At 31.6% G+C, this 26,204-nt stretch overlaps 2 protein-coding genes across 2 annotated transcripts in view; one reads left to right on the top strand and one right to left on the bottom strand.

Moving 5' to 3' along the window:
* Positions 1-13,026, bottom strand: part of LOC132735281 (uncharacterized) — a 25,486-nt gene extending 12,460 nt beyond the window's left edge. Inside the window, exons 1-7 of the mRNA XM_060722219.1 lie at positions 12,771-13,026; positions 6,980-7,099; positions 6,139-6,262; positions 4,499-4,618; positions 3,427-3,553; positions 1,569-1,742; positions 871-954 (exon numbers count right to left, since the gene is read on the bottom strand). Coding sequence (XP_060578202.1) covers positions 871-954; positions 1,569-1,742; positions 3,427-3,553; positions 4,499-4,618; positions 6,139-6,262; positions 6,980-7,099; positions 12,771-12,923 — 902 coding nt within the window. The 5' untranslated portion in view covers positions 12,924-13,026. The remainder of the gene's footprint in view (positions 1-870; positions 955-1,568; positions 1,743-3,426; positions 3,554-4,498; positions 4,619-6,138; positions 6,263-6,979; positions 7,100-12,770) is intronic.
* On the top strand, positions 13,011-26,204 carry LOC132735282 (transcriptional adapter 2-alpha-like). The gene is made up of 13 exons (XM_060722220.1): positions 13,011-13,088; positions 15,820-16,022; positions 16,423-16,514; positions 16,817-16,914; positions 17,584-17,634; positions 18,294-18,458; positions 18,946-19,009; positions 20,107-20,150; positions 20,565-20,675; positions 21,463-21,623; positions 23,384-23,465; positions 23,883-23,956; positions 25,947-26,204. Exons 2-13 carry the CDS (start codon positions 15,837-15,839, stop codon positions 26,136-26,138), a joined length of 1,320 nt encoding a protein of 439 aa, XP_060578203.1. The 5' UTR covers positions 13,011-13,088; positions 15,820-15,836; the 3' UTR covers positions 26,139-26,204.

The raw sequence follows: 26,204 nt of genomic DNA, 5'->3' as shown, positions 1-26,204 counted from the left end.
AATTAAGATGATATTTTTATACCGGAATTACTATATCTGTCAGTAAGTGGGAATTCAGGTTCTGATGATATTATACCTATGAGTGGGAATTAAAACACTGTTGTTTTACCTATGAATGGGAATTAAGAATCATCTATATACCATTGAGTTGGAATTAAGTTTCAGTTATTACACCTTTGAGTTGGAGTTAAGATTTGTTTTTATACCTTTGAGTGGGAATTAATGTTTCCTTATTAATACCTACAGTTACAATTAAGGTTCTGTCATTTTAGCTATGAGTATAAAAATCTTACTGCAGACAAATTTCATTATATCTTAAATTCCTGTAATGATCTTATTCACATGAAAATTGTATGCGTGCTCCATGAATAATAAAGAGTTTACAGTAACAACTATTATAAGTGAAATTATAAGGAAGAAAGCACATCAGGATAGATGATAATACATTCATGAATAAATTATACAACTGATGCTTTTGGTGAATACATAAAATATTTGTCATAGTAACACAAGAAGAAAGATGATATTATTTTGAAATGAAACAAAACATTTGACACCATGATATGCTAGAGAAGTGAAACTTGAAAGCTGAATTTTCATTCAAGACCTAGACAAAGTTGACATTTCAATCAAATACAATTTGTGTTTTAGGAATTCAATATTCTTGTTTAGTTTGTTTGTTTATAAATCACCATAAATATGTAAATGTCATACAGAAACTACTTTCCATCTTTTTACTGATGGAATAAGACCTTCTTTATCAAATATATGCATATATACATGAATATATGCATGTGTAAGTGTAATAAAGTATGTACAAAATATATACAATTATTATGTAATTTATCATGTAAATATCTATGTACTTACTTGGCACTATTTATAGCATCTTCCTCCACAGCTTCATCATCACAAGACAACCCTTTACTTTGTCGAATATCACTCACCAACCTCCTATATATATAAACATATTCATATATCATTCACCAGTCTTCTATATATACAATCATGTTATATCATCAGCCTTACTATATATAAATATTCTGATAAATTTCTCACCAGCCCCCTTTACATATAAACATGTTCATATATCACTCCTCAGCCCCTTTTACATATTAACATATTCATATATCACTCACCAGCCCCTTTTACATATAAACATATTCATATATCACTCACCAGCCCCTTTTACATATTAATATTCATATATCCCTAACCAGCCCCTTTTATATATAAACATATTCATGTATCACTCACCAGCCCCTTTTACATATTCATATATCACTTACCAGCCTCCTTTACATATAAACATATTCATATATCACTCACCAGCCCCCTTTACATATAAACATATTCATATATCACTCACCAGCCTCCTTTACATATAAACATATTCATATATCACTCACCAGCCCCCTTTACATATAAACATATTCATATATCACTCACCAGCCCCTTTTACATATAAACATATTCATATATCACTCACCAGCCTCCTTTACATATAAACATATTCATATATAACTCACCAGATGTGGCTACAGTACACAAAACAGCACTTTACTTACTTGAATTCATCGAATTGTAGATGGCCGTCCATATTTCTGTCAAAGTACCTAAATATGTATCTACATCTCATCTCGGCTGGCATACCACCATGTTGTGTTGTTGGTTCCATAGCTGCTAGACCCAATAACACATCCTTACATGATAAATACTTTCTTTTATGTACATCAAATGCCCTGTAAAAAACATGAACTTATTTAATATAGAATGTGATCCAACTTTTTTTTATGATCAAAGATAAATCATCACAAGTGTCTTGATAGCATTTTACAGGTCATGATGTTTTTGTCTTAAAATTTTAGAGGAAATAATATAAGGAAAATTATATTGTAGTAGCTTTCTTAAGTCATATATTTTTCTACTTGCAGCTTGTGAAAATCAAATCTTACTTACTAATTGGTCACACAAGACCAAATTATTTTCACACCCTGCTGGAAGTAATAATGCAAGCCAAAACAAAAGCTATGAAAGAAAAAAAATATGTCTACAAACAATATGTTTAATAGCTTTACTAATTTTGCTTTTATCTATATAGACCAAATTTTCTAGACTTCTTTATTTGCGATTGTTTAAAATGCCTCTTGCTTTTCTTTCATGTTGCAGTATATATATTTCACCAATAACAGCCACCAAAAACCCTTTGCACCACCAGAATTGTGACCAACTTCACTACCATTTACACTTGTCCTTAGCCTAAACACTTAAAAATCATTTCACATGCAAGATTTTAGGTAAATGAGAAATAATTGACTGCATTTTATGCTATTTTTTTATATCAAAAATTGTCATTTCAAAAAAAAAATCTGGTAGGTTTCCTTTTAAATCCACCCAGAATTACAGAAATTCCAATTGGATTTTTTCCCAACTTGATCATTTATTCCAACAGGAATTTCATTTTTTCAAACACATTTAAAAATCATCAATAAGTTGCCCTTTGGTGACTTTCTGTCTTATTCTAAAGAAATAATTCGGAGAATAAAAAATCAAATTTTGAAAGCTGGAAAAGAATCCTAATGGATTATTTTAATTATATCCAGTTGGGGGTTTATTCCAATTGGATTTTTTTCCAGTTTGAATAAATGGAAAATAACTCCAATGGGATTTTCAAAAAAACTGCTTAAATTGACACTATTTCAACAAGAAAATGCATATAAATTTATATTTAACATAGGCTTATGTATTTACTCAATTGCAGAAAATAAGAAATCGGAAAAATATATAATGCTGGAAAATAATCTGATTGGAATTTGAATTTTTCTATCCAGGTAGACAGCATTTATCCAGGTGGAATTCCCTAAAATCCCCCGTACAATTTGTTTGTTTCTAAAAAAAATCTATGATGAGAAAGCAAATAATTTATCGGTAATATTAAGTCAATTTTTGCTAATTAACCCCAAGTCTATCATGAGAAATGTTTAAAACTTTTAAAGTTTGCCACAATCCTAGTGGGGCAGAGATTTTCCGGTATCTGTTTAATATAATTTTTTATCACACACCCGTGCCGATTTTGCGACTCCGTAAATATGGTATTGCACGGCCGTGCATATATTTTGACGTGACGTCATTAGCGTTATACAGACATAGTGTAAAGACGCGCTAAATGTTAGCGTTATACTATAGGCGCGTCAATGAAAAATGACTCTTATTTCACTTTAAACGGTCTATATATTTGGTATGTGATAAATAGAATATTAAATTCGTGTAAATTCATTACTGAATTTATTGCACTCGTTGAATAAAATAATATCATGCTCGCCAGAGGCTCGCATAATATAATTTTATTCAACTCGTGCAATAAATTCAGTATTGAACTTACACTCATTCAATATCCTCTATATAATAGCACATTTATTGTCATACCTAAAGAGATGATCTATATTGTCCACCTTCCCTCCTTTAAGATCCATGTATTTTGTGAAGACAGTTTTGTTCATAAAATGACTGGGATGTACATGCTCCATAAACTCTTGAAACAGCAACTCTTGCTCTAATTCAGAGAAACAAAAAATAAATATTTATCATTTTTATCATAATCCTGAGCTGCTTTTACAACTCAGTCTCCATAAAAGTATTGCATGAGCCACTACCGGTCAAAGGCAACGCTCAACTGTTTTTACTTTTTCTATTAGCAAACAAATAAACAGTTTAAACAAATCTTTAAAAAGAAATTAAAGAGAAATTTAGCATATCTTTTATATAATTTTAAAAGGTCTGTCTAGTCACACATGTTGTTTTGTTCAAGCATAAATCATTTCCATCAATTAACAACAAAGTAAGAAAACATAAACAAATTAAATAATCTGACCTTGATGGTCAAGGCCATTTAAAGCTCAAGGTCATATTTAAATTATTCAACATGTTTGGTCACAAGTGTTTTGAAGGAAGACATCACATAAACTTTTGTGTATTATTTCAAGCATGTGTGGGCCTTCAAAATTAAATAAGCTAGCTAGGTAGCTTTCTTACTTGAATGAATCCAAAATAGGACCTACAGCAGTGAAGGACAAGTGGTTTTTTTTTCACTTGGGGACCATATAATGTTTCCCATTGAATGGCACTAATGTGTCACATTGAAGGTAACCACCATATTACCAGTTAATGTTAAGTGTTGAATTCTGCTTAAGTCGGTGCTGGAGCGGTAGCTTGCAATTACTATTACCATCTATGAACAGGCTCCATCAAACCCAGCCTGCAACATTTTCAACTTTGCTGTGTTAGGCTTTCTTTAGGAATTCTGTTTTTCTCTTTTTAGAAGTCAGCAGCCATTACTGCTAGACCAAGCAGGCCACCTGTCCTCTAGCAGACGGTCAGATAAGTAAACAGGACAACCAAAATGTGAAACCACATACAAGCAATGGATACAGGGAGGCATAAATAAGAAAGCTAATTTACAATCTTTTCATACTGAGACAAAAAACTGCCTAGTACAAACCTTTTTTGCCTAGTTTTGATGACTTCAGTAGTGATTCTTGTGGTGTTATCTGGGAAGAATCTGATTCAATATCTACATACTCTAGACTTGTCTCACTTAATGTTGACTGTGGTACAGGACCTAAAATAGTGATACAACATTTAAGTGTTACACCTTATCAGATTGCATCTAAATGGACTAGTTGTTTGAAATATTCAGACTCATAGCATATAGACTTTATTCCTTAGTCACTGGCATACAATGAATAATATGCATTTAGAAATATTAAAATTGACAAAAAAAATTGTTTATGATTCATTTTGTTGGGTTTGGTGATACCAGGGCTTTTTTTCTTTTATAGCAGGGGCCATTATAAGGCTGCTTCCCAAATGAGAAATTCTTCAAAATTATGCAGTTTTCCCCATAAATTGAATTTACATCAAGTTTTTTCTTCCCCTTTGCAAATATACCATGTCATTTTTCCCCAAAATTAAGGTCAGGGCTGCTTCCCCAATGACAACCTGTAAAATAAAGTCCTGGATACAAACACTATCATGATCATATGGCACCTTTCCTGCATTACTGGTCAAAGAAGCAACCTCAGATGCTCATTCCTTTTGGTTGATTTTACAGCACACCAACACAATTCAGTTGATATGGCATTGAAACAGGATAGATGATTTTTGCTAACCTGAGATGTTACAAACTATAAGCAATACTGAAGGGGGGGGGGAGAGTTAAAACCACCACACCTGCTGGAGCTAAAAGAGGCCTAGACTCCAGTAATTTGAAAAACCCATTTTTTTGTCTTTTGCAATCATTTAGGGTTTTACAGTTGCTCAATTCTGATGCCTCAACCTATAAACAGAATCCCTCAGCCACAAGTCATAACTGAAGTTATGTACGATAAACAACAGCTTAATAAGAAGCTTACAAGGTCTCTATGACCTTGGTCTTTCAGTCAAAAAAGAATATGATGGGTAGTTCAGATCAAGCTGCATTTAAAGTTCATACTTCAATTAACTTTGATTTCATATTTTGTTACTACAGGTCCCACTGATCATGACCTTTGACCTAAGAATGTGAGGCTCATCTACATACAAGTTTAAAGGTTCAAAGTCAATGCACTTTGCTTTAATGACAAGTTTTATGTTTTGCCTTTACAGGTTTCAGTGACCTTGACCTTTGACCTGAAAACAAATGTGGCAGGTACAATTAGGTAGACGACCTACATATAATATCATATACCAAATATCAAAGCTCTGGGCCTTGTACTTTCAGAAAAGAAGATTTTAAAATTTACATTTTCAAAACTCCTTTTCTGGCCAAATAACCTACTTATGCAACAGACTGGAACAATTTGAACAACTTTGAAACTTTGATGATGTATAAAGATTGAAGGTGGAGGTCAAAATAGCTCACCAAGAGCAAATTGTGCTCAGGTGAGCTAAGAAAGGAGCTAATTATTTTTATAATGTTTGACTTAAATGTCATTTTTTCCATTGAATTCATACAGCATAAAATGTAAGTTTATAACACACAAGACTAGGTTAATATGTTTATCAACTTTTTTTCTTTCTCAAAAGTTTATTCCGATTGTAATCCCGACAGAAAACAACATGTTTACTAGTGGCAATAAAGATTTGAAAATAAAATCTGACCTGAACCCTCCTTAATCTGGTTAATAAACTTGATGGGTTCTGGACCAAGCATGTACGGTGTTATGCTGCCATCCATATGTTGCTCCATCTCTGTATCTGACAACCACACAGCATCTATACTACACTGTGAAAACATTATGCATGATCAATACATGCTTTTAAAGTCACAATATCCATGCTAACTTAATAACATGAATTTTTAGCTCACTAGACTGATGGAGACAAAATTTTATTATTATCCTTTTCTAGACTGTTCTGTATAGTTTTAATAATCATTTTTTTTTAAAGTTACATTGATTTTTTTGTAATCATATTTTGTTTGTTTCGGGTTTTACGTCACATCGACACAGTATAGGTTGTAATCATATGGCAACTTTGCAACTGTCAAGCTTATTAAACAAGAGGATTCCCCTTGTTTCTCATTTGTGCATTGTTTCTGAATGCACACATACAGCCATTTTGTTAGGTTGTGTACTTGAAAATGTCCTAAATATAAATAAGTATTCATGAGCAAAAATAACAGACATCTTTTTTGTAGAAATAACAATGTATAGAAATAATGTAATTGGTAAGATTTTAAAAAATATGTTTATTTGCAAAGTTAATGCTTTACTCAGTGTCTATTCAGTGATGGGGGGGATTCACCCATACTTTTGAGAATTCACCCCTATTTTTTTTAGAGGAAGGGGGGAAATTTTACATAGAGACAAGGATAAAGATCAACAAATGTAATAAATTCTCACTTTTTGATAAAAATCCCCCCTGTTTTTCGAATCCTAGAATAGACACCAAGTACAGTTTACCTCTGTTTTTAATGTGAACATAACTCATGTATATCTACCTTTTCTATAGATGCAATAGGCACTGCCAGAAATATAACATGAATCTTGGTGGGAAGATGTAGATATCTTGTAAACTGTGTACGTATTACTCCCTTCAGTACAATTTTCTGACCTGTTGCCTGAAAATTTAATATACCGGTATACAGTACACTCCGCTTATAACGAACTCAAAGGGACATTCAAAACCTGTTCCTTATATCCGGAGTTCCTTGTAAGCATATAGCGAATTAGTTCCTTGTATCAGGAGTTTTTTTATAGCGAACAGATTTACATATAACGAACTGATTGTTTACCATTGTCCGACATTTTTGAAGAGCATTTGATTAAGAAATATAAATATTAGTCATTTATTTATATTTTAGACACAATACCCGAGAGCGTACTTTTTGGAATTTGAAAATCATTGCTATTTCAGTTTTAGTTTTACTCCCTATCTCAATTTCACATAAAATATAATATTTTGTTTCTAAACTCTTTTCGTTTTCTTTCCATGATTTAGAATAAACAAGATTTTCGATTTTTCCTTCCTTTTATATTGAATACAGTATCCTCTTTTATAATTTAAGGGTGACTTTTACTAATGTAAGATATAGATTTCTTTTCATTTAAATCAAGCGTACTTTGCAGTTTGCAATGGATCATGCTTGCAAGCATGCATGATTATGTTGAAAACCGATTATAAATTATTATAATTATTTTACTCGAGCAAAACTATTGAAGAAAATAAATAAATAACCGTTTTATCTTGGTGAAAAGAGCTCATGCTAAAAATATCCTAAATAGAAAACTATACAAATTCATTTGAATAGATGTATTGAAGTACATACAACGATAAACGGTACATTCGCCCGAGTTTTAATCCGTGCGAATGAAAACGAAAGTTGAAAATGCGGGATCTATTTACGAATAGCCAATATTTTGGAGTTCGTTATAAAAGTGTAATTTTCTGTACCATTAACTAAATTGGGACTAAGAAATGAGTTCCTTATAAGCTATAATTCCTTATAACCGTGTTGGCTATAACCATATATTTTTATATTAAATAAAGAAGGGCAAAATTTGGGCCAAAATAAATTGTTCCCTATAACCGGAGGTTCGCTATAACCGTGTTCGCTATATGTGAAGTTTACTGTATTAAGTGTATATATATATAATATACCCTTAAATTGTCTTAAAATGTATCAAATGAGATTTTTTATTTCAAGTTATCAACCATTCTTTAGCGTAGAACTTGTATTCTGTAAACAGTCAAACTATGTAATCCCTATCATTTCTCTAGCAATTAACCCTTATTTATCTTCTAGTGTAGTACCCTCAGCGGGTAATGCATCCTGCCTATGGTAATTTGAACATGTGCTAGATATGGGAAACGGACAAAATCCCTCCCGGACAAAAGCCCTCCCGTCAAAAAATGACAAGATGGACAAAAGCCCTCCCGTGAAAATGACAGGGCGGACAAAAGCCCTCTCATGAAAATAACTGGGCGACAAAAGCACTTCTGTGAAATTAACAAGACGGACAAAAGCCATATGTTGAATACCTGTGTTTTTTTTCAATGCACTCAACATATTAAAATTGTTGCATATATTTCTTGTTGTTTTGAAACGAGGTAACTTTTTACATGAATGTTGTTAAAAACAAAGTCACTTTTAAAATTAATTGACTCATTACATGACAAATTATAGATGTCTTTGACTTGTAAGTTAAATAATTTTTATTTTAACTTCTTTTCATCATTTATTACTCTATTAATCTTAATATCAAATAGGAGTAATCCTTCATATCTACGTGAATGAATATGCACTTACAGATTTTAGCACTAATTATTCAGATGCCTCTCAGGAATGTGCTCAAGCTCATACAAACACGCTTATGCCATTGAAAAAAAAAATATGATTACAATTTTAATATGTTGAGTGCATTGAAAAGAAAATATAAACTATTCATTGTACAAATATGTATTTCCTGGGGGAGGGCTTTTGTCCGCCTTATTATTTATACGGGAGGGCTTTTGTCCGCTAGGTCATTTTTAAGGGAGGGCTTTTGTCCGCCCTGTCTGATTTTCACGGGAGGGCTTTTGTCCGCCTTGTCATTTTCACGGGAGGGCTTTTGTCCGCCTTGTCACTTTTTGACGGGAGGGCTTTTGTCCAGGATGGCTTTTGTCCTACACTCGCTAAAATAATTAGCCTACTTTATAGGATTTTTCATTTAAGGGAAAAATACAATTTGTTGTATTATAAACAAAAATTTGAAAGAAAAACTACTGACTAGATAAAGGGTCTTATGTTGGTGTCTACTTGACTGTCAATCTATTGATAAGTGTACATAGCATTTGAATTTAATCATACAAGTATATTTATGCCATATAGAAAATTCTAACAGAATCCATTGATATTAAATGATAACTTTTCAGATATACCCTGTCACAACAATCGACAGGACAAAATAATTGTATGATAAGATAATGTGGCACTACTCTGAAGTTGCTTGTTAAATTATATTATGTCACAGATCAGATCTTTGTGAAAATAATAAAAAATATTAAATAAAAGCATTAGGGTAAAGTGATCGTAAGTCGGACACAATCGAAAGTCGGACATTTTTAGCTGTTCATTAAATGTTGTTAAAACATTTCTTACATGCCAAAAAGTGCTGTCAAACCAACCTTAACATTTAAACCGTGCATAGTTGTCTTTCTTGTCAGCGTGGCTTACTTCGTGTCTTTCTGAATATTGTTACTATAAATAGCTCTATCGGCGCGAAATTTGAAAATCTGGATTCCAGAAAAGTAAGACTGGTCTTCCTATTTCAGTGGTTTAAAGTATTAAAAATTAAAGAATGCATATGTAAATATATATCAACTATACAAGTATACATGTTTACTTTGTGTTCTAAACTTGTTTAATTATTTTGCCTCGTATTTCTTTTACCTTTCCCCACCCGGCGTAGGAACCAAATTAGATGTTAAGTCGGACAGTCAAAAATGAAAATTCGATGTTAAGTCGGACACTGTTCAAAGTAGGTTCTATTGACATAATTACCCATTGTTCTATACATGACTATATCTACAAGGTCTAGTTTTATTCTTTAAAACGACAAAGAGCGTATAGGCCTATCTAGTAAAAGAAAGATATTTTTTAAGCTTCCTATATTTTTTTGCGATACAATAAATTCATCATTGTATTTATTGAAGCTTAATATCAAATGACTTTACATCTAGATCTATAGTTAGATAATTGATTGAAAAAAAATGTCTTCAGTGTTCGAGATTTTTTAATATAGAAAAGATACATGTACAATTCTGACAAGACATGTGCTCTACGAATACAGGAATAGACGAAAGGATAGGCGGATACCGCGCTACATGAAATTTAATTAGGCTCTTGTCACTGCTTTCTTCCTATCATTATTCTAGATCTAGAGTTCATATATATTCATGGTTCATTAATACTTACGCTATATTACTTCTTTCTAAAATGTGATATTTGGTATTTGTGTTTTCAAATAATGTTAGATATCTTTATGTCAAACATATGTTCAACTCATTACTTAGCTGCTTTTTTCTTTGTTTTACAATTTAAATGGTTTCTTAGTTTCAAAGTGTTACCAACTTTTACTTTGTTATTGCTTGGTTGTAACTGGTATACGTATGTATACGTAAGCAGATACGTTTTTAGCCTGCACCCTTGAGCCAAACTTGTATTAGATTAGTCTCAATATTTCGACGGCAAGACAGACCGATTTTATAATCTGATATTATATAGATGTCTGTCGCGAAGGGCGACTATCGTATATATAAAAAAGCCCTAAAGCGCACAATTTGTTTGGCTAGTATTAGATCTACCTGAAACATAAAGGTCCTAGTCGCCATGTCGGCTTGTGTTACCTGCGTCGTGAAGACGCACAGAAACTTAAAATGATACACTTATGTTCAAAGCTTCGCTCTTATAAAAAGTCCAATCTACGTTATATAAAAGCAATTAATAAAAAAAAAACATAATTACAGAATCTCAGAATCAGGGTTAACATGTGTAAGGCAGACACACTTCATTAATCTGGGAACATATATAAATGAGCCGTGTCACGACAAAACCAACATAGTGCGTTTGCGACCAGCACGAATCCAGACCAGACTACGCATTTGCTGCGCAGTCTGATCAGGATCCGCGCTGTTCTCTACTTGAAATAGGGTTGGTTAGCCAAAAGCATGGATCACATTCACATTTTGCCGTAACATATATATTATCATGATTGAACACCTTTCTCTGTTTAAATGACATGTTGCTTTTTTGCTATTTTTTGTTGTTGTTTTTTTGTTTGTTTATTTTTGCTCTGCATGAATTCGAAACTAAATCCCAAATACGTCCTAGACCTTTGTCAGTTCTAAAGTGAAAGCAGTGACAACAGCCTAATTTGATTTCAATTTAGAATATAAATCTGTTACTGTTGCGTAACAATATTCATGCTATCACAGGTATCTTTCAGAAAATATATTTTATTAGACAAACGAAAATGTTCTAGCTGAACCATCCATACACATAAAATAAAACAGCAAATTTCGACACTCTCCTCCGAATGTGATATTTTCTTTAACCAAAAAGCATATTGTTGTTTAGATGTTGTGAGAAAAACAGGAAATTGTGTACGTTTCTAGCCTTTAGGTGGGAGAGTGAGGTTTACGTACGTCTTACCAACAAAGTATTACTAAAGTCATATTGCGTCGTCCAGCTTTACCAGCTTTACTGATAGAGGAAGACGTCAGGTGCCCCTCTGTACGTTATTGCAGACACAAAAGAGCAACTAAGTAGAACAAGCGACATTCCGTAAGCAGGTTTGATAGCTTTCTTACATGTAAAAACCTACGATACTTGCGTGACTGGAACCAACAAAAATAAATACATAATTGAAATCATTTAAAATGCTTACTGTACAAAAACATTGAATGAGTACATGTATGTAACGGCGTATCCGCGTATTTTTACGTTTATGCGTCGGCTGCATGTTTTGTCTAATATTACCCTGAAGACACCTTTTTTCAAAATAAAATATCATGGTAACGTCAATATTTTAGTGTTTCATTTAATTTGCAAACTTAATGTTTTATTTACACTGTACTTACGCACTTTAATCAAACTAAAATACAAATTAGTCTGTAAGCATTAAATACGCCCCGTTTCTGATATAGTCAGTCTGATCATTGGGAGCGATGAGAAATGAACTTGCTTAGAATCATCAGTCACACAAATTATGCTATAAACTTTAGTTAAAAATATAATAATTGTATTATTTATAATGTTTATAATATTTCTGGAACAATAATACAACATCCATATATTTCATTCGATTATTTTGATGAATACCGATTAGAACGGGACCGTAATTTTTACCGCCCAAGTCAAAAAAATTGGTGTCCGACTCAACATCAAATCCGTCCGAGTCAACATCAAATGCTGGTACCTGGCTTTACGCCCGATCTTTATTCTTTTCTTACACTGGTTCCGAGTAATTATGATTGTTTTTCGCATTTTAAAGTATTCCCCCGTGTGTAAGTGCTTTGGAAATTCCGATATGTTTCTAAAAATAGATTCTACAAACGGAAGAAGCAATGATGTGTCCGACTTACGATCACTTTACCCTAAACATTTAAACAGTGTTAAAGTTTATGTCCATAATCTAGAACAAAAAAGCACATATATCAACATTAAATATATCTGTAACAAATTGGTTGGTTGTGTCAGTAAAAAAGGCAACTTTTGAAGAATGTACACAGCCTATTTTATCATAATTTACCTGTTCACCAAGTTTAGTTGCAACAACTTTGAGGGACTCATCCCCTGTTCTGTCACAACTTGGAAGCCATAGACCTTGACCCCCGAAGTTCAACAACAGATATCTGTTGTCCAACGTCCGAGGTATGAGAAGACTGACAAATTCTGATGCCATTTTATACACAATTCATAGTCTAAACTTCAAATTAATAAACAAAATTCCAAAATTTCAATCACTTCGTAATAACAAACGGTGTTCATTATATCTAGAAGTCGTATTAATCGCTCTCGCTGTCTTCATTTCTGTCTGGTTTCAATGCAAATAAAATCATTTGAAGAGGTAAACAAGTTAAAAAGGCCCAAATATTTGTGTATTATAATTGAAATATAACACTGCACACATTTTTATCAACTTTATCATTAAATTTCAGATATAAATGTTCTATAAGCTGTTTGTCATTTGTTTTCGCGTAGTTTATTTTCAATTTTGTCATTGATTTTGGGGGGTGAAGTGTCTTGAGGGGTTAAGTGTCTAGGGATGGAGTGTCTTGATCCCGTTTCTTTTTTATTTTAAAAATAAATGAACAACATTATGTTCTGTGATATAAATTCTGGTATTTTCAGTTGACGGTGTTTATAAATTGGAAAGTTCTAGCCGTACGTGAGTCACGTTTGACTAGCCAGGACTCACTGTATTGTCTAGCCATATGGCACTTTTCAAAATTATATTGAAGTCGAACATGCATATGTTATTTTGTGCCTCATGATTATGATTTGTTGTTTTATTTGTATGAAAGATGAATTGACATGGATCGAATAAATAATAATCGGAGTGGAATAAATAAAAAGATCATTGAAAAAAAAAACGATGAAAAGGAAAATAATTGTATAATTTTCAAATAGGGTCTACAGTAGATAAATATCTAACATAAAAGCACAATCAATTAATTAGCCTTACTTTAAAGCGTAACCCAGGGACTGACAATAGAATTTTAAAAGCGTTTCACGGAACATATGTAAACTTTCCTTATATTATTGATTCTATTATCAAAGCCTAATAACAACAATAATTTTCGTGTTTTTTTTTGCATTTCAAGGTGTCAAAATTAAACTTAATGAAACAAAAAAGGATACTCGTCAAAATTTTGTAAACTATTTCAATTGATGTTATTTAACTGCGACCAAACGCTATTTTTTCTCAACGTCTTGAGATGACAAAGATCGATATTCGTACTTTTTTTACTGTAGCCAACAAGGCGATTAATCTCTAAAAAGTAAACATACAAAGACAATTGCTGTTTCTTGGTTAAATCCTCGCTTAAAGTCATGAAATAACATATATATTTTCGACTTCCATATAATTTTGAAAATGCCGTATGGCTAGCTAATACAGTGTGTCCTTGCTAGTCGTACGTGACTCACATACCGTTTAATTTTTAAACTAGGTTTGTGGCAATAGCAGGCAAACACTTGAACACCCCTAAATTTTAGTGATATTAGTGCAAATTTAAAAGGCAGTGGCTGGCCGTACAGTCTGATAGCCGCAACTATACATCATTGGTGATTATCTGACAGTTAATCATTAATGTACAAAATACAAAATATGACAGCTGATTTAATCCAATGTTGCAATTTGTCCTTATGTGATGACAAAATAAACTGTTCCATGCGACATATAATGATAGGTATCTGGATGTTACACCTCATGTTTTGCTAAAAACGTTCTTTGCCAATGTCTAATGTGTATGTTGTACTTGACACCTGTCACCTTTTATTCAGTGGAAACTCTGCCAATTGGTCTTACTATATTTGACAGAAATCTAGTATAGTTCACTTTATGTCATAGCAATCATTAAATAAGGTTATGTGTCGACATCAAAAATGTATTCACAGTGCTCGCAATTGACATGGCTATCCGAGGTTTGACTCGCGAAAAATCTTGAAATGCATTGTAACATTTGACTCATCATAAAAACTGCACTGGAGTCAATTTGCCATTGTGGGAATTTTCAGCTATACATTAAATTCAATTACTTTCATTTCACTCCTAGTTACCTATCAAGTCCTACATATGTTCAAATCACACTTCAAAATAAACATGTTAAAAGGCAGTTAAACTTGTGTTTAAACTACTTTACACATTGTACCAAAGCTAGATTCTGAGATACTTTATCTGGGTCACTAAAATCTATTGCCCATACTCAAAATAGCACAATCATCATCATCATCTTGACACATAGTACAATAATAGTTGGACTTAAGTCATTTCATAGAGCTATTTTAAAACCTGCTTGAATAACAACTATTCATAATTGTTTCAGATAGTGAAATAGATGAATAAGACTAAAAATAAAATCATTTTTTAAAAACAAAAGCAAGAAATTCTCCGTTCATTAAATCCACATTTTTGACTTGTGAAATCATGACCCTATTGAGAGCCCTGATAAATTTAAACTTGTTCACTAAATAAACATCTGTCATTATCAAAAATTTATTATTTGATTGTATGAAGTAAAAGTAATTAAAATTCTATTTTGGGAGTGGTTAGATCGGATTATTTTTACTGCTGTATAATTACGCATGTTAAAATTTCAAAAATATCAGTTCCTACAAAAAAAGTGGATTTAGTCAAAAGAAAAGTATCTGGCACTTTTTATAAACATGAAAATTATTTTGACATATCCACTAAACTCAAAGTCTTCAACATTTCTTAAATTCTTAATGTGAGCATGGAGCAGCTTCTTCCACAAATTTCGGGTTATTGATTGTCTATAATGATTAATCTATTGGGGGTTAATGTGTCAGACTGATTATCTGATTATTGCTCAGGTCGCCTTCAGGTTCAAACCCAGTCAAGGTTAAGCAGTTGTTTCCTTGAGCAAAGTATTTTACACTCATTGCTTAGTACTGGTTGGTTCCAGGAGCAAATTCGAGAGTGTTTCAATAAGCTTACAGCTGCCAACACTATCAAACTAAAATGAATTTGTATAAACCAGTTAAGAACTATTTTGATTATCACATGTAAATCTATGTCTTCTTAAAATTGTATAGTTATATAATTGTTTTAACAGATTTCACAATAGAAGAGATGGATGTTCTGGAGGAGTCGGAGCCATGTTGTTTTTATTGCACATCATTGTTAATGGAGCCATATATACAGTGTGCATCATGTGAAAAGTCAGAGAGTAAGGGGGCAGTGACACTCTGTTTACATTGTTTTGCTAAAGGCGTGGAGTTTGGGGATCATCAGAGTGATCATCCTTATACTATAGTGGTAAAATCTTCTAAATACATTCATGCTCATCATAAATTCTTGCTTAATATATATAATATTCAAATTACAATGAATTATTTATATCTTTAAATGATTAAATAGGTTCAGTTAGTCTCAAGGTGAACTTTGTCAGTTGATGAAGAATAAGTTACTTAGAAGTTCAAAGTCTGAAAACATTGATGACAAAATGGGAGTTTTCAAGAAAAAATGGGAGTTTGTAAAAAAAAAAAATGGGAGTTTTCAAGAAAAAATGGGAGTTTTCAAGGGAATTGAGGCTTTAATTAATCCTTCTGCCAGGTAATTTCTATTTTTGAACATATCTATGTGTACCATAATGGTCCTTTAGTTCTTACAACAGCTTCTTAATAATGTTGTTTTGGTGGTGTTTTTTTTTCTTCAGAAAAACAATTTTCCTGTTTTTGAGAGGAATTGGACAGCTTTAGAAGAAATGCAGTTATTGAAAGCTGTTTGTGATTGTGGATACGGCAACTGGTAAACATAATTTATCTTCATATGCCTGAAAAACTGTTAAATAATATTAATTTCTTTTTTTTAGTGAATTATAGTAACCAAAACAAGTTATCAGGTACAAAAATTATCATTTTTAGCTTTTCATGTATATTATTCATTATATTATATGATATAACTAATATCTGCACTACAGTTAACGCATTGTGCATGTAGTGGTATACGATTTAACTCTGATGTCTTCAATAGTAAAGTTTCTAAACTGTGATACAAATATTTATAATATATCCTGTAAAATTATGTGTTGATGTTGCTATAATATACAGGCTAGATATTGCCCATAAAGTGAGGACAAAGACCTACCTAGAATGCGAAAGACATTATAACCAATGTTACATAGAAAAAGTGCAAGATGGACTCCCAGGTACGACTTTCAAATAAAAGAAATAAAAAAATTCAAAACTTTTCTTCCTCATTCTGTCTCATTAGTAAAAAGGTCTATGGGTAATATTTGTATCAGATTTTGATTTTACTCTTAACCTTCAGGGGAGTATTTTATCAATGGTGGCAAGGCTTAATCTTTGAGACAAGCATATGACTGCTGGCAGGATCAACCAGAAGTGGTGGCCTAATTGTTAAGGTGTCTGCCTCTCAACCCAGGGATCATGGGTTTGAGTCATGACTATTATTCTTCATATGACACCAGCTCTCATTGGTTCCAGGAAGCAGACATGAAAGTGATTTATATAAGTTGGAAGAACTTGTTTGGCAATGGAGCTTCAATTAATAAAATTAATAAGTTTAAACCACTGAATGCAAAAAATAAGAATTATTTGTTTTAAGTTTTACAAAATACATGTATGTAATAGTCCTCATAGCGTTATTGTAGGTAAGATATAATATACTAAATATATAATATATTATATGTTATACATCTGCTTGTTTTGATTTATCCTAAAGTCAAGGTAACTATAGTTTAACATAATTGTTATTCTTATGTGCTTTTATGGTGTATTTTTTGCAAACTTTTCTTATCAGTATTTTTCCTTTCTTATATTAATAGTTATTGCTCAATTTTGTTTCTCAATTACAGAATTCCCAGAAAGTAATTTATCATTTTTCCCCAGGCCAGTAGTGTTTAAATGTAAGTATATTCAATATAAGTTTTCTTAATTAATGCTATAGGATATTATTTGTGTGAAGCACTTTTTTCACACAAAAAATAGCGGTTCTGCTAATATTACATAAATTGTACTTGTATTTGAAAAAAGAAAAGTGCCATAATTCTAACAGATATAATGAAATCCCAAAATCCCAACAATATGATGGTGCCAGGGTACTTGATAATGATGATGACGATCATTGTGTGAAAGGTTGTTGAAATAATTTGAGAAATGAAATAAAAAAGGCAAATCAAAGATATTTTTTATGTTTTAGCAGGAGTATTGTGTATTAGGGTAGTCTTACTGCTATGCTTTACACCATTAAAATTCTAACATTGGCCAATATCGTAATAAATAAGTCTTTTCCAGAACGTTATTTTTCACAATCTTCGGTACTCAATAATTTTCAACCGTAAAATACTCGGATTTAGTACATAGCGATAAAGGATGAGTGATTGTAAATAATTTAATGCCCAAAATTTAAAAAAACTAACATTCATGAAATAATCGATTTGCTACAATATTGGCCCATGTAAGAATCTTTTGGTGGGAAAGCATTACAATAAGACTACCGTAAGTACAGGTAGCATTAGTGCACAAGAGTAAGCGAACAATGTGAATTATTTCATTAATATTTCAGTGTCAGAGGACCCGCCTCGTCCAGCTGAGGGTTCACATGTTACCACGGAAATGGCCGGATATATGGCGGGTAGAGGAGATTTTATGGTGGAACATGAAAACTACTTTGAACATGATCTCCGTAATCTACACTTTGATTTTCATGAAGATGATCAAGTAGAAACTGGTAATTTTAAACAATGTTGTCACAATTGTTGTTTCAAAAACTTAAGTTAAACCTTTAGCTAACTATATTTGCCTTTACCTCATTGAGTTTGCCTTTACTTCAATAAATTGCCTAAATCTCACTAAATTTGGATAATAGACTTGTGAGAACGCAAAAAATAACAACTTGCTTAAACCATCAGTTTTGAGCTAAATTAGCCTGTATATCAGATAAAATGACTGGCTACACAATTTTAGTTTTATAGTTTTAACTTTAATTTATTTTATATGTGTACATGTGCATGTATACAAGTAAGTATTTACATTTTACAACTAAATAAGTCTTTATTGATCCCTTAAATTGATTATGAATTATAAACAGTTGAGATCAAGTTCTTTGCTTGTCCACCAGTGTAAAGATAAAATGGCATACATATATTTTAGAAACTTTTTGTATCTAAATCACACAAACCTTGCTTTGAAGTATTGTCATTATTTGTGTTTTTCAGATCTAAAATTTGCTGTTGTTGATGTTTACATGAGATGTTTAAAAGAAAGAAGAAGGAGAAAAAGGTACATGTATATAAAAGTTTCCATGGAAACAAGTCATGCATGGAAACCACATTTATAAAAGCCACTTCTACATGGTAACCAACCAGAGATATTAAATTCATACAAAATAAAAACGTACCTGTTAGATTTATTAGAAGGTGAACAAAAACTGAAACTTTTGACTAATGTGTGCTAGTGGTTTTGATTAATTAGGAAGACAATCTTCCCAGGTATTAATTACCCAATTAAATTTTTAAACATCGGGTAAAAATTGCAATTATACTCAACTGAAAATCTTTAATACCCAATTAATTTTGATCGGGGTGGGTATACCTATTTACCACTGAGAGCTTATCTGGAGCTCTTATAAGCTTACTGAATTTAAAGCCTGAAGTTTTGTAATGGGCTTGGCTAAATTGGGCTTTCTTTGAAACAGTTCATAAGAAGTTAAGAATTACATTACGGAAATAAAACAGTATAGAATATTTTTGTCAGACTACTCAGTTACACAGGCTAGCCTGGATCTTAACTTATAGATCAGATCTTATAATATTCTTAGTAGCTTATGAATAGTAAAGCTTTAAGTTGCTGATTGTTGGTTATTATAATGTTAGTTGGAGAAAACTTGGAATATCAACAAATCTGCTCACCTAGCTCAAAAGAGAGAACAATGGGTTTGCTATCTAGGGGTTGCTTTGTGTAATCTTCATGTGTGCGGAAACTTTCTTCAATTTGATCCCGGACATTGTGTACACAACGGTTATTTGTCACTCACCCTTGATTCAGAAATCATGTGATAACTTGTCTGTCACTTGCAGAGAATTTGTGTAAGCTCTTATCTACTTTCATTTCATTTGTGAGGCGGAATTTCTCCATGACGGTTGATCTCTAACATTGGGTCTAATGATCATTTGTCTCTGAGAGCTGATTAGAAAAAAAATATGTGTGATTAGTAGCCGCTCACTTTCCATGAAATTAGTAATTACTGGTTAGTTATCCAAGAAAGAAGGATAGGTGGGACAGCTGCCGAGATATGACCAAAAATGTGTTGAAATTGGCATTCAAATCAGATAAAACAAAATAAAAAATATAAACAAAAAATTAAATTTTGTTTTCAGAATTATTAGGAAATATGGGTTGATAAATCTCAGGAAAAATATGAGTAAGTATAAATATAGTAGTTATGTGTGAAAATAAGGAATAATGGTGATTATTTCATTATATTTGTACCTGTGTTCTATACACATCCCTTTAAAAGTCTGGGTATCGGCCATGGGCGGCAACTCAGAATGCCTTGTTATTGCTCATTAGGCCGGTACCCTAAAGTGAGATTTGCGGATCCTAACACAACATGTTAACAGATAGTATTATTCTAACAAAACAGTTACATTCTTATTTTTTTTTTTTTAACTATTGGTGAGATTTTCAAATAATATTATGGCAATAGTGATGAATTTTATCAGATACAGGATCATATTTAAAAATTACTCTTATTCTGTTAAGCAATTTAGAACCCTTGTAGTTTTATTTAAAAAATGTGTACACTATATTTATATGCATTTTTTTTTCCTCCAAGGATCCATGTATCGACATGATGTAATATGGAGCCAATACGTTGAAGGTTTTAGGGTGTTTGCACGCCTCTTGTCACCAGACAGTTATGAAATGTTCCAGGAAGCGCTATATTGTAAGTGTTTAACTGTGTTTTTAAGATACCAGCAGAATTGTATTAAGTTAAAAAATAGTCAGTGTTGAGTTTGGAACGAACTATTTGTTGAATACCTTTCTACATACAATACAAAACAATGCAATACAATACATTACAATGCATAACTTTACAATCAATACATTACAATACATAACTTTACAATACAATACATAACTTTACAATACAATACAATACTTTACAATACATTACTAAACAATACATATCTTTACAATACAATACAATACATTACAATACATAATTTTACAATACAATACAATACATTACTATACAATACAATACATTACAATACATAACTTTACAATACAATACAATACAACACATTACCATACCATACCATACCATACATACACAAAGGCTGAAGTTACTGTATATTTGTCAGGTTAACATCATTGGGTACATTGTACTTGTCCCGCTAGATTTATTAAATGGGCAGCACTTGACTGTTTTAATTTGGAACTCTAGAACTCTCATTTGCTGATTTAAGGGGATTTCATTATAAAAACTGGCGATGGTTTTCGTTTATGGAAGGGACAGTCTGCTGGTCAGTCTGTCTGGAGCTGTGGAGCTGTGACTCAAAAACATCTTGAATTTTGCAATTTAAGCACTTAAATTAGGGTTTAATTTGTGCAATTTGTTTGATTCGCCAGGTGTTTAATAGAGTTATTGCCTCTGAGCCCTCAAAATAATACCCTCACTACATGGTGGGGCAATTTCAAGTCATTGAAATTTGTTGTTTCTTTTTTAGATGAGCAGGAATTGAAGAATGAGATAAGACATTTGAAAGAGTACAGAAGTAATGGTCTCACTAAACTACAGCATATAAAAATGTTCAGATTATTAAAAAAGAACCGAGAAAAGGAACGGGGTGATCGCCATTTGCTTCAAGACGTTATTTCTCATATAAGGGTTTGTTTTCACTATTTTATTTTTCCTGCAGGCGAACAAGTACCCAGTTTTCAGCATTTAATCATGTCCTTATACTACAAGTGCAAGATCTTTTATTTGTAGCATCGTTTTGGGACCTGGTCATTGAAAATGTGTTCCAGATAAATCATATACCAATAAATACACAATATGTTAACTGGAATGCAGATATGAGTTACCTGCACTCCAGTTACAGCAATGTCAGGGTTAGTGCAGATATTAGATACTTGCTGTAATAAAAATAGAGCATGCTTATAGATTGGCAACATTTTTTTCTGGGGGGTTTACATATTGTGAGGACAGGGAAAGGGATAATGATAGAGACATATTCATATATCAGTAGATTTGTTAGTTTTTTTTCTGAGATTTTACATAATGTGATGACAGAAAGTGTTATGTTTTTACGGCTATGATAAAAAGGAAGGAACAAACAGAAAATTTAATACACCAGTTTGTTAAGTGTTTGAAATTCAAATTTAGTATAACAATTCTTTATTTTACCAACAACAACAACAACTTTTATTAGCAAATATCGACAAAAACTTGCCTTTGGCTAATGAACAGAAAAAATACTTCAAATATTGATCATATATACAAACATATAAAGCAATTTTATATGAAACAATATTTATCAACACATATACGTATATATTCATTACCAATGTGTCCACATATGTGTATGCTGGAGGGCAATCTTACTCTACCAGTTAAATTAAAAAGTTGTTATAGTGCTATTGCCACTCTATTCTTTCCTTCTTGAAGTGTTGTAATGAACTGAGCATGTTTTGAATTCGAAATGAGCTGGCTGTACATGGTGAGTTTGAGAGATTCCAATATAAAAAAAAAATAAAAAAGAGCATTTTACATTATAGTGTCCAATATCAAACTAATAAAATAGAGCCTTTAACATTATAGAGTCCAATATCAAAATAAGAAAATAGAGCATTTACCATTATAGAGTCCAATATTAAAATAATAAAATAGAGCATTTAACATTATAGAGTCCAATATCAAAATAATGAAATAGAGCATTTAACATTATAGAGTCCAATATCAAAATAATAAAATAGAGTATTTAACATTATTGAGTACAATATCAAAGTAATAAAATAGAGCATTAAACATTATTTTTTCCCAATATAAAATAAAAAATAGAGAAATTTAACATTTTTGGCCCAAAATACCAAAATAAGAAAATAGACTTTTTTACCATTATTGGCCCCAATACCAAAATAAGAAAATAGCTTTAAAACCATTAGTTTTCCAATACCCAAAATTTAAGAAAATAAAGCTTTTAATTTTTATAGGTGCCCCAATTTATAAAAATAAGAAAAAAAGCTTTTAAACCCTTTATAGACCAATTTTAAAATAAAAAAAACTTTTAAAAATTATAGAGTCTTGGGGTTTATGCCCCGCAAAGGCCGGGCCCCTTTATGTACATATAATATCCCATGGACAGTCATTCCCTTTGGATATATTCAAAGGGTTTTAAAACCCTTCCCTTCACAAACCCAAAATTTCCTGTTTTGTTGGGAAAGTGTTTCCCTTCCATATGACTATATGGTGGCATTTGCATACCATTATCTTTGCAAGTATTTATAGCTTTTGCAGTCTTGTTTGTAGACAGTAACAATATCACCATTATATGTCCAGAAAGTGTTTTCTTTCTATTCTATATTACAATTTACTTTTGAGATATTTGTAATTTATTTAATATTTATTATATACATGTATATATATAGGATGAGTCTGCCTGCCAGACATGGTTACAGAGACAAGCCGCCCTGGAGAGTCTGGGGAAACCGTCACATCTTCCTAGTGCACGTAAGCATTTACTTTCTGTAGTTTAAATGGTTTATTTATAGAGAATGTGCTTTACCTACCAAACAAACATTTTGCCTATGTTTTGTTATATTAAATTGTAAATAATATTGTAAATTCTTTCCATGCTTATGAGTTAAGTTATTGTTAAATGCTTTTATAAGAAACAGTCCTTAAATTCTATATTTAATGGTCAGGTGCTTTGCAATTTCTAATATTTATTGTTAATTTCTAATAATGAAAATAGCTATTCTTGATTTATTTCACTGATGATTTTATTGATGAATACTTGAATAGCACAATGTAAATACCTGATATGTAAAAATGTGCCATATCTGCTTCAGAAATAGAAAGAAAGGTTTCATAAAACTTTGAATCTGCAAACATCCCTATTCATACTGTGTTATTATTCTGTTTTAGCAAGAAGAGTGGCGCCCCCATTAGATGTTACAGGACTCCCAAGTTATGATAGATTGAATGTTAGGGAAAGGGAAGTAAGTAATTTATGGATTAATGTTTGAGAAGATCAAATTTTAGAGAAAGGGAGGTAATTTAGGTAATATATAAAATGTTAGATAAAGGGAGGTAATTTAGGTAATATATAAAAAGTTAGATAAAGGGGGTAATTTAGGTATATATAAATGTTAGATAAAGGGAGGTAATTTAGGTAATATATAAAAAGTTAGATAAAGGGGGTAATTTAGGTATATATAAATGTTAGATAAAGGGAGGTAATTTAGGTAATATATAAAAAGTTAGATAAAGGGGGTAATTTAGGTATATATAAATGTTAGATAAAGGGAGGTAATTTAGGTATATGTACAGGGAGGTAAGTAAGGTAGAGATTAAATGGTAGATAAAGGGAGGTAATTTAGATATATATAAAATGTTAGATAAAGGGAGGTAATTTAGGTATATATTAAATGGTAGATTATGGGAGGTAAGTAAGGTAGAGATTAAATGGTAGATAAAGGGAGGTAATGCTCATAAACTGAAGGTTTTTTTGAGAATTGATAGATCTCTTCTCTGACCTTTTAATTGAATAACAATAGATTAAACAACAAACATTGACATGTGCTCTATTGTTATGAATTAGGTATATGGCAAATGGTAGAAAAACGGAAGGTATGCCTGGTTTAGGTTAAATATCATAATTAAATTAATTATAAAAAACACGGGTTTTTAACACTAAAAACTACTTGCAATGAGAAAGACAAGTATATTGATGTAGCTCATGTTTAAATCTACATTGTATTATATTAACCAAATGGATGTGGTTTCTTGCTCAAAATTACTGACGATGCTCCCATGTAGAACATTAAATTCTTTGATTTGATGAAGATGAGATTTGCTGAAGTCATCTTCCAAGGAAAGTTGAGGTTCTACAGGGTCATGCAATTAGTAAATGTACTGAATAGCACATTGGGAATCCCTCTCCTATTAAAGGTTAACAATAGCTGTTTAAGATGTACTTTATAAGAATAAAAATTATTTAAATTTCAAAAACAGAATGTCATTATCTTTTGATTGAAATCAAGTTTGTATTATATTTTTTATTATATATTATATTAGTTCAGCTGAAACATTGGTATATTGTAGGAAATTTTAAGAATTTGCAGTGGACTACTTATTTTTTACTATTTATTATATGTAAGAACATTGATATGCAGTTGGAGTAAAAATAATCTATAAAACAATTATTATATCAGTTGGAGTAAAAATAATCTATAAAACAATTTATTATACTTAAAGATGAAATATTGAGAAATATTGATAAAATAAAATGCGTATTTTCATTTTCCGTATTTTCACTGTAAAAATTTATTTTTCACTGTGGTGAAACATATTTTCCGTATTTTCACTGGTGTCTAGACGGACTACTTTCTTTTAAATTCTGCAGTACACAACATTTAAGGGAAAGTCTTTCAAATTGTAATGTCAAAAAAGAGGAAAATGTATTATAATAAACAGAAAATTCAAGTTTTTTCTGTAACCACATGATTTATTTTCATTTTGTGGCATGAAAATTAACATATTTCACTTGTGGCTACCGCCACTCATGAAATATTTATTTTCACACCACTCGATGAAAATAAATCATGTATTTACAGAATAATCTTGAATATCCTCTATAGATTCTTCTTCCTCATTACATATATGTCTGTCCACTTAGCTCAACAGTGAGAGCATCATATTAGTGATACAGGAGTCATTGTTTTGATCCTTTAGCAAGGCGAGGCATAATACCACCATGAAAATTGAATTTCAGACATTGAATTTAATTGGTTTTTTGTCTATCATTGCTGATTCAGAAATTATGTGAGACAAGTGGTTGTAGACTTGCCGCAAATTTACGCGTTTGCTCTCCAGGAAAACCTGTAAAGTGGATAGGCACCTGAGATATGACCAAAAATATATTAAAATCTGTGTAAAAAACAGAATAATAAACAGTGCATACATTAAGTATAGTTATATATATTTCAGCTCTGTTCTCAGCTACGTCTCATGCCAAGTGCCTATCTTGAATTTAAAGTGGCGCTGATAAACGAGAGTGACAAACACGGAGGACTGCGGCTGGCTCAAGCTCGACAACTTATAAAGATTGATGTGAATAAGACGAGGAAAATATATGACTTACTTGTAAACGAGGGATCTATTAAAAAAGATAGCTCATAGGATTTCTAAGTGTATTTGAAGAAAAGTTTTATGATTTTGTATTGGATATTGAATAGCAAAAATGTT

Source organism: Ruditapes philippinarum, unplaced genomic scaffold (genome assembly GCF_026571515.1).
Source record: "Ruditapes philippinarum isolate M1 unplaced genomic scaffold, ASM2657151v2 ctg2268_1_1_1_1, whole genome shotgun sequence".
Classification (NCBI taxonomy): domain Eukaryota; kingdom Metazoa; phylum Mollusca; class Bivalvia; order Venerida; family Veneridae; genus Ruditapes; species Ruditapes philippinarum.
This window is presented reverse-complemented; position numbering and strand designations above follow the sequence as displayed.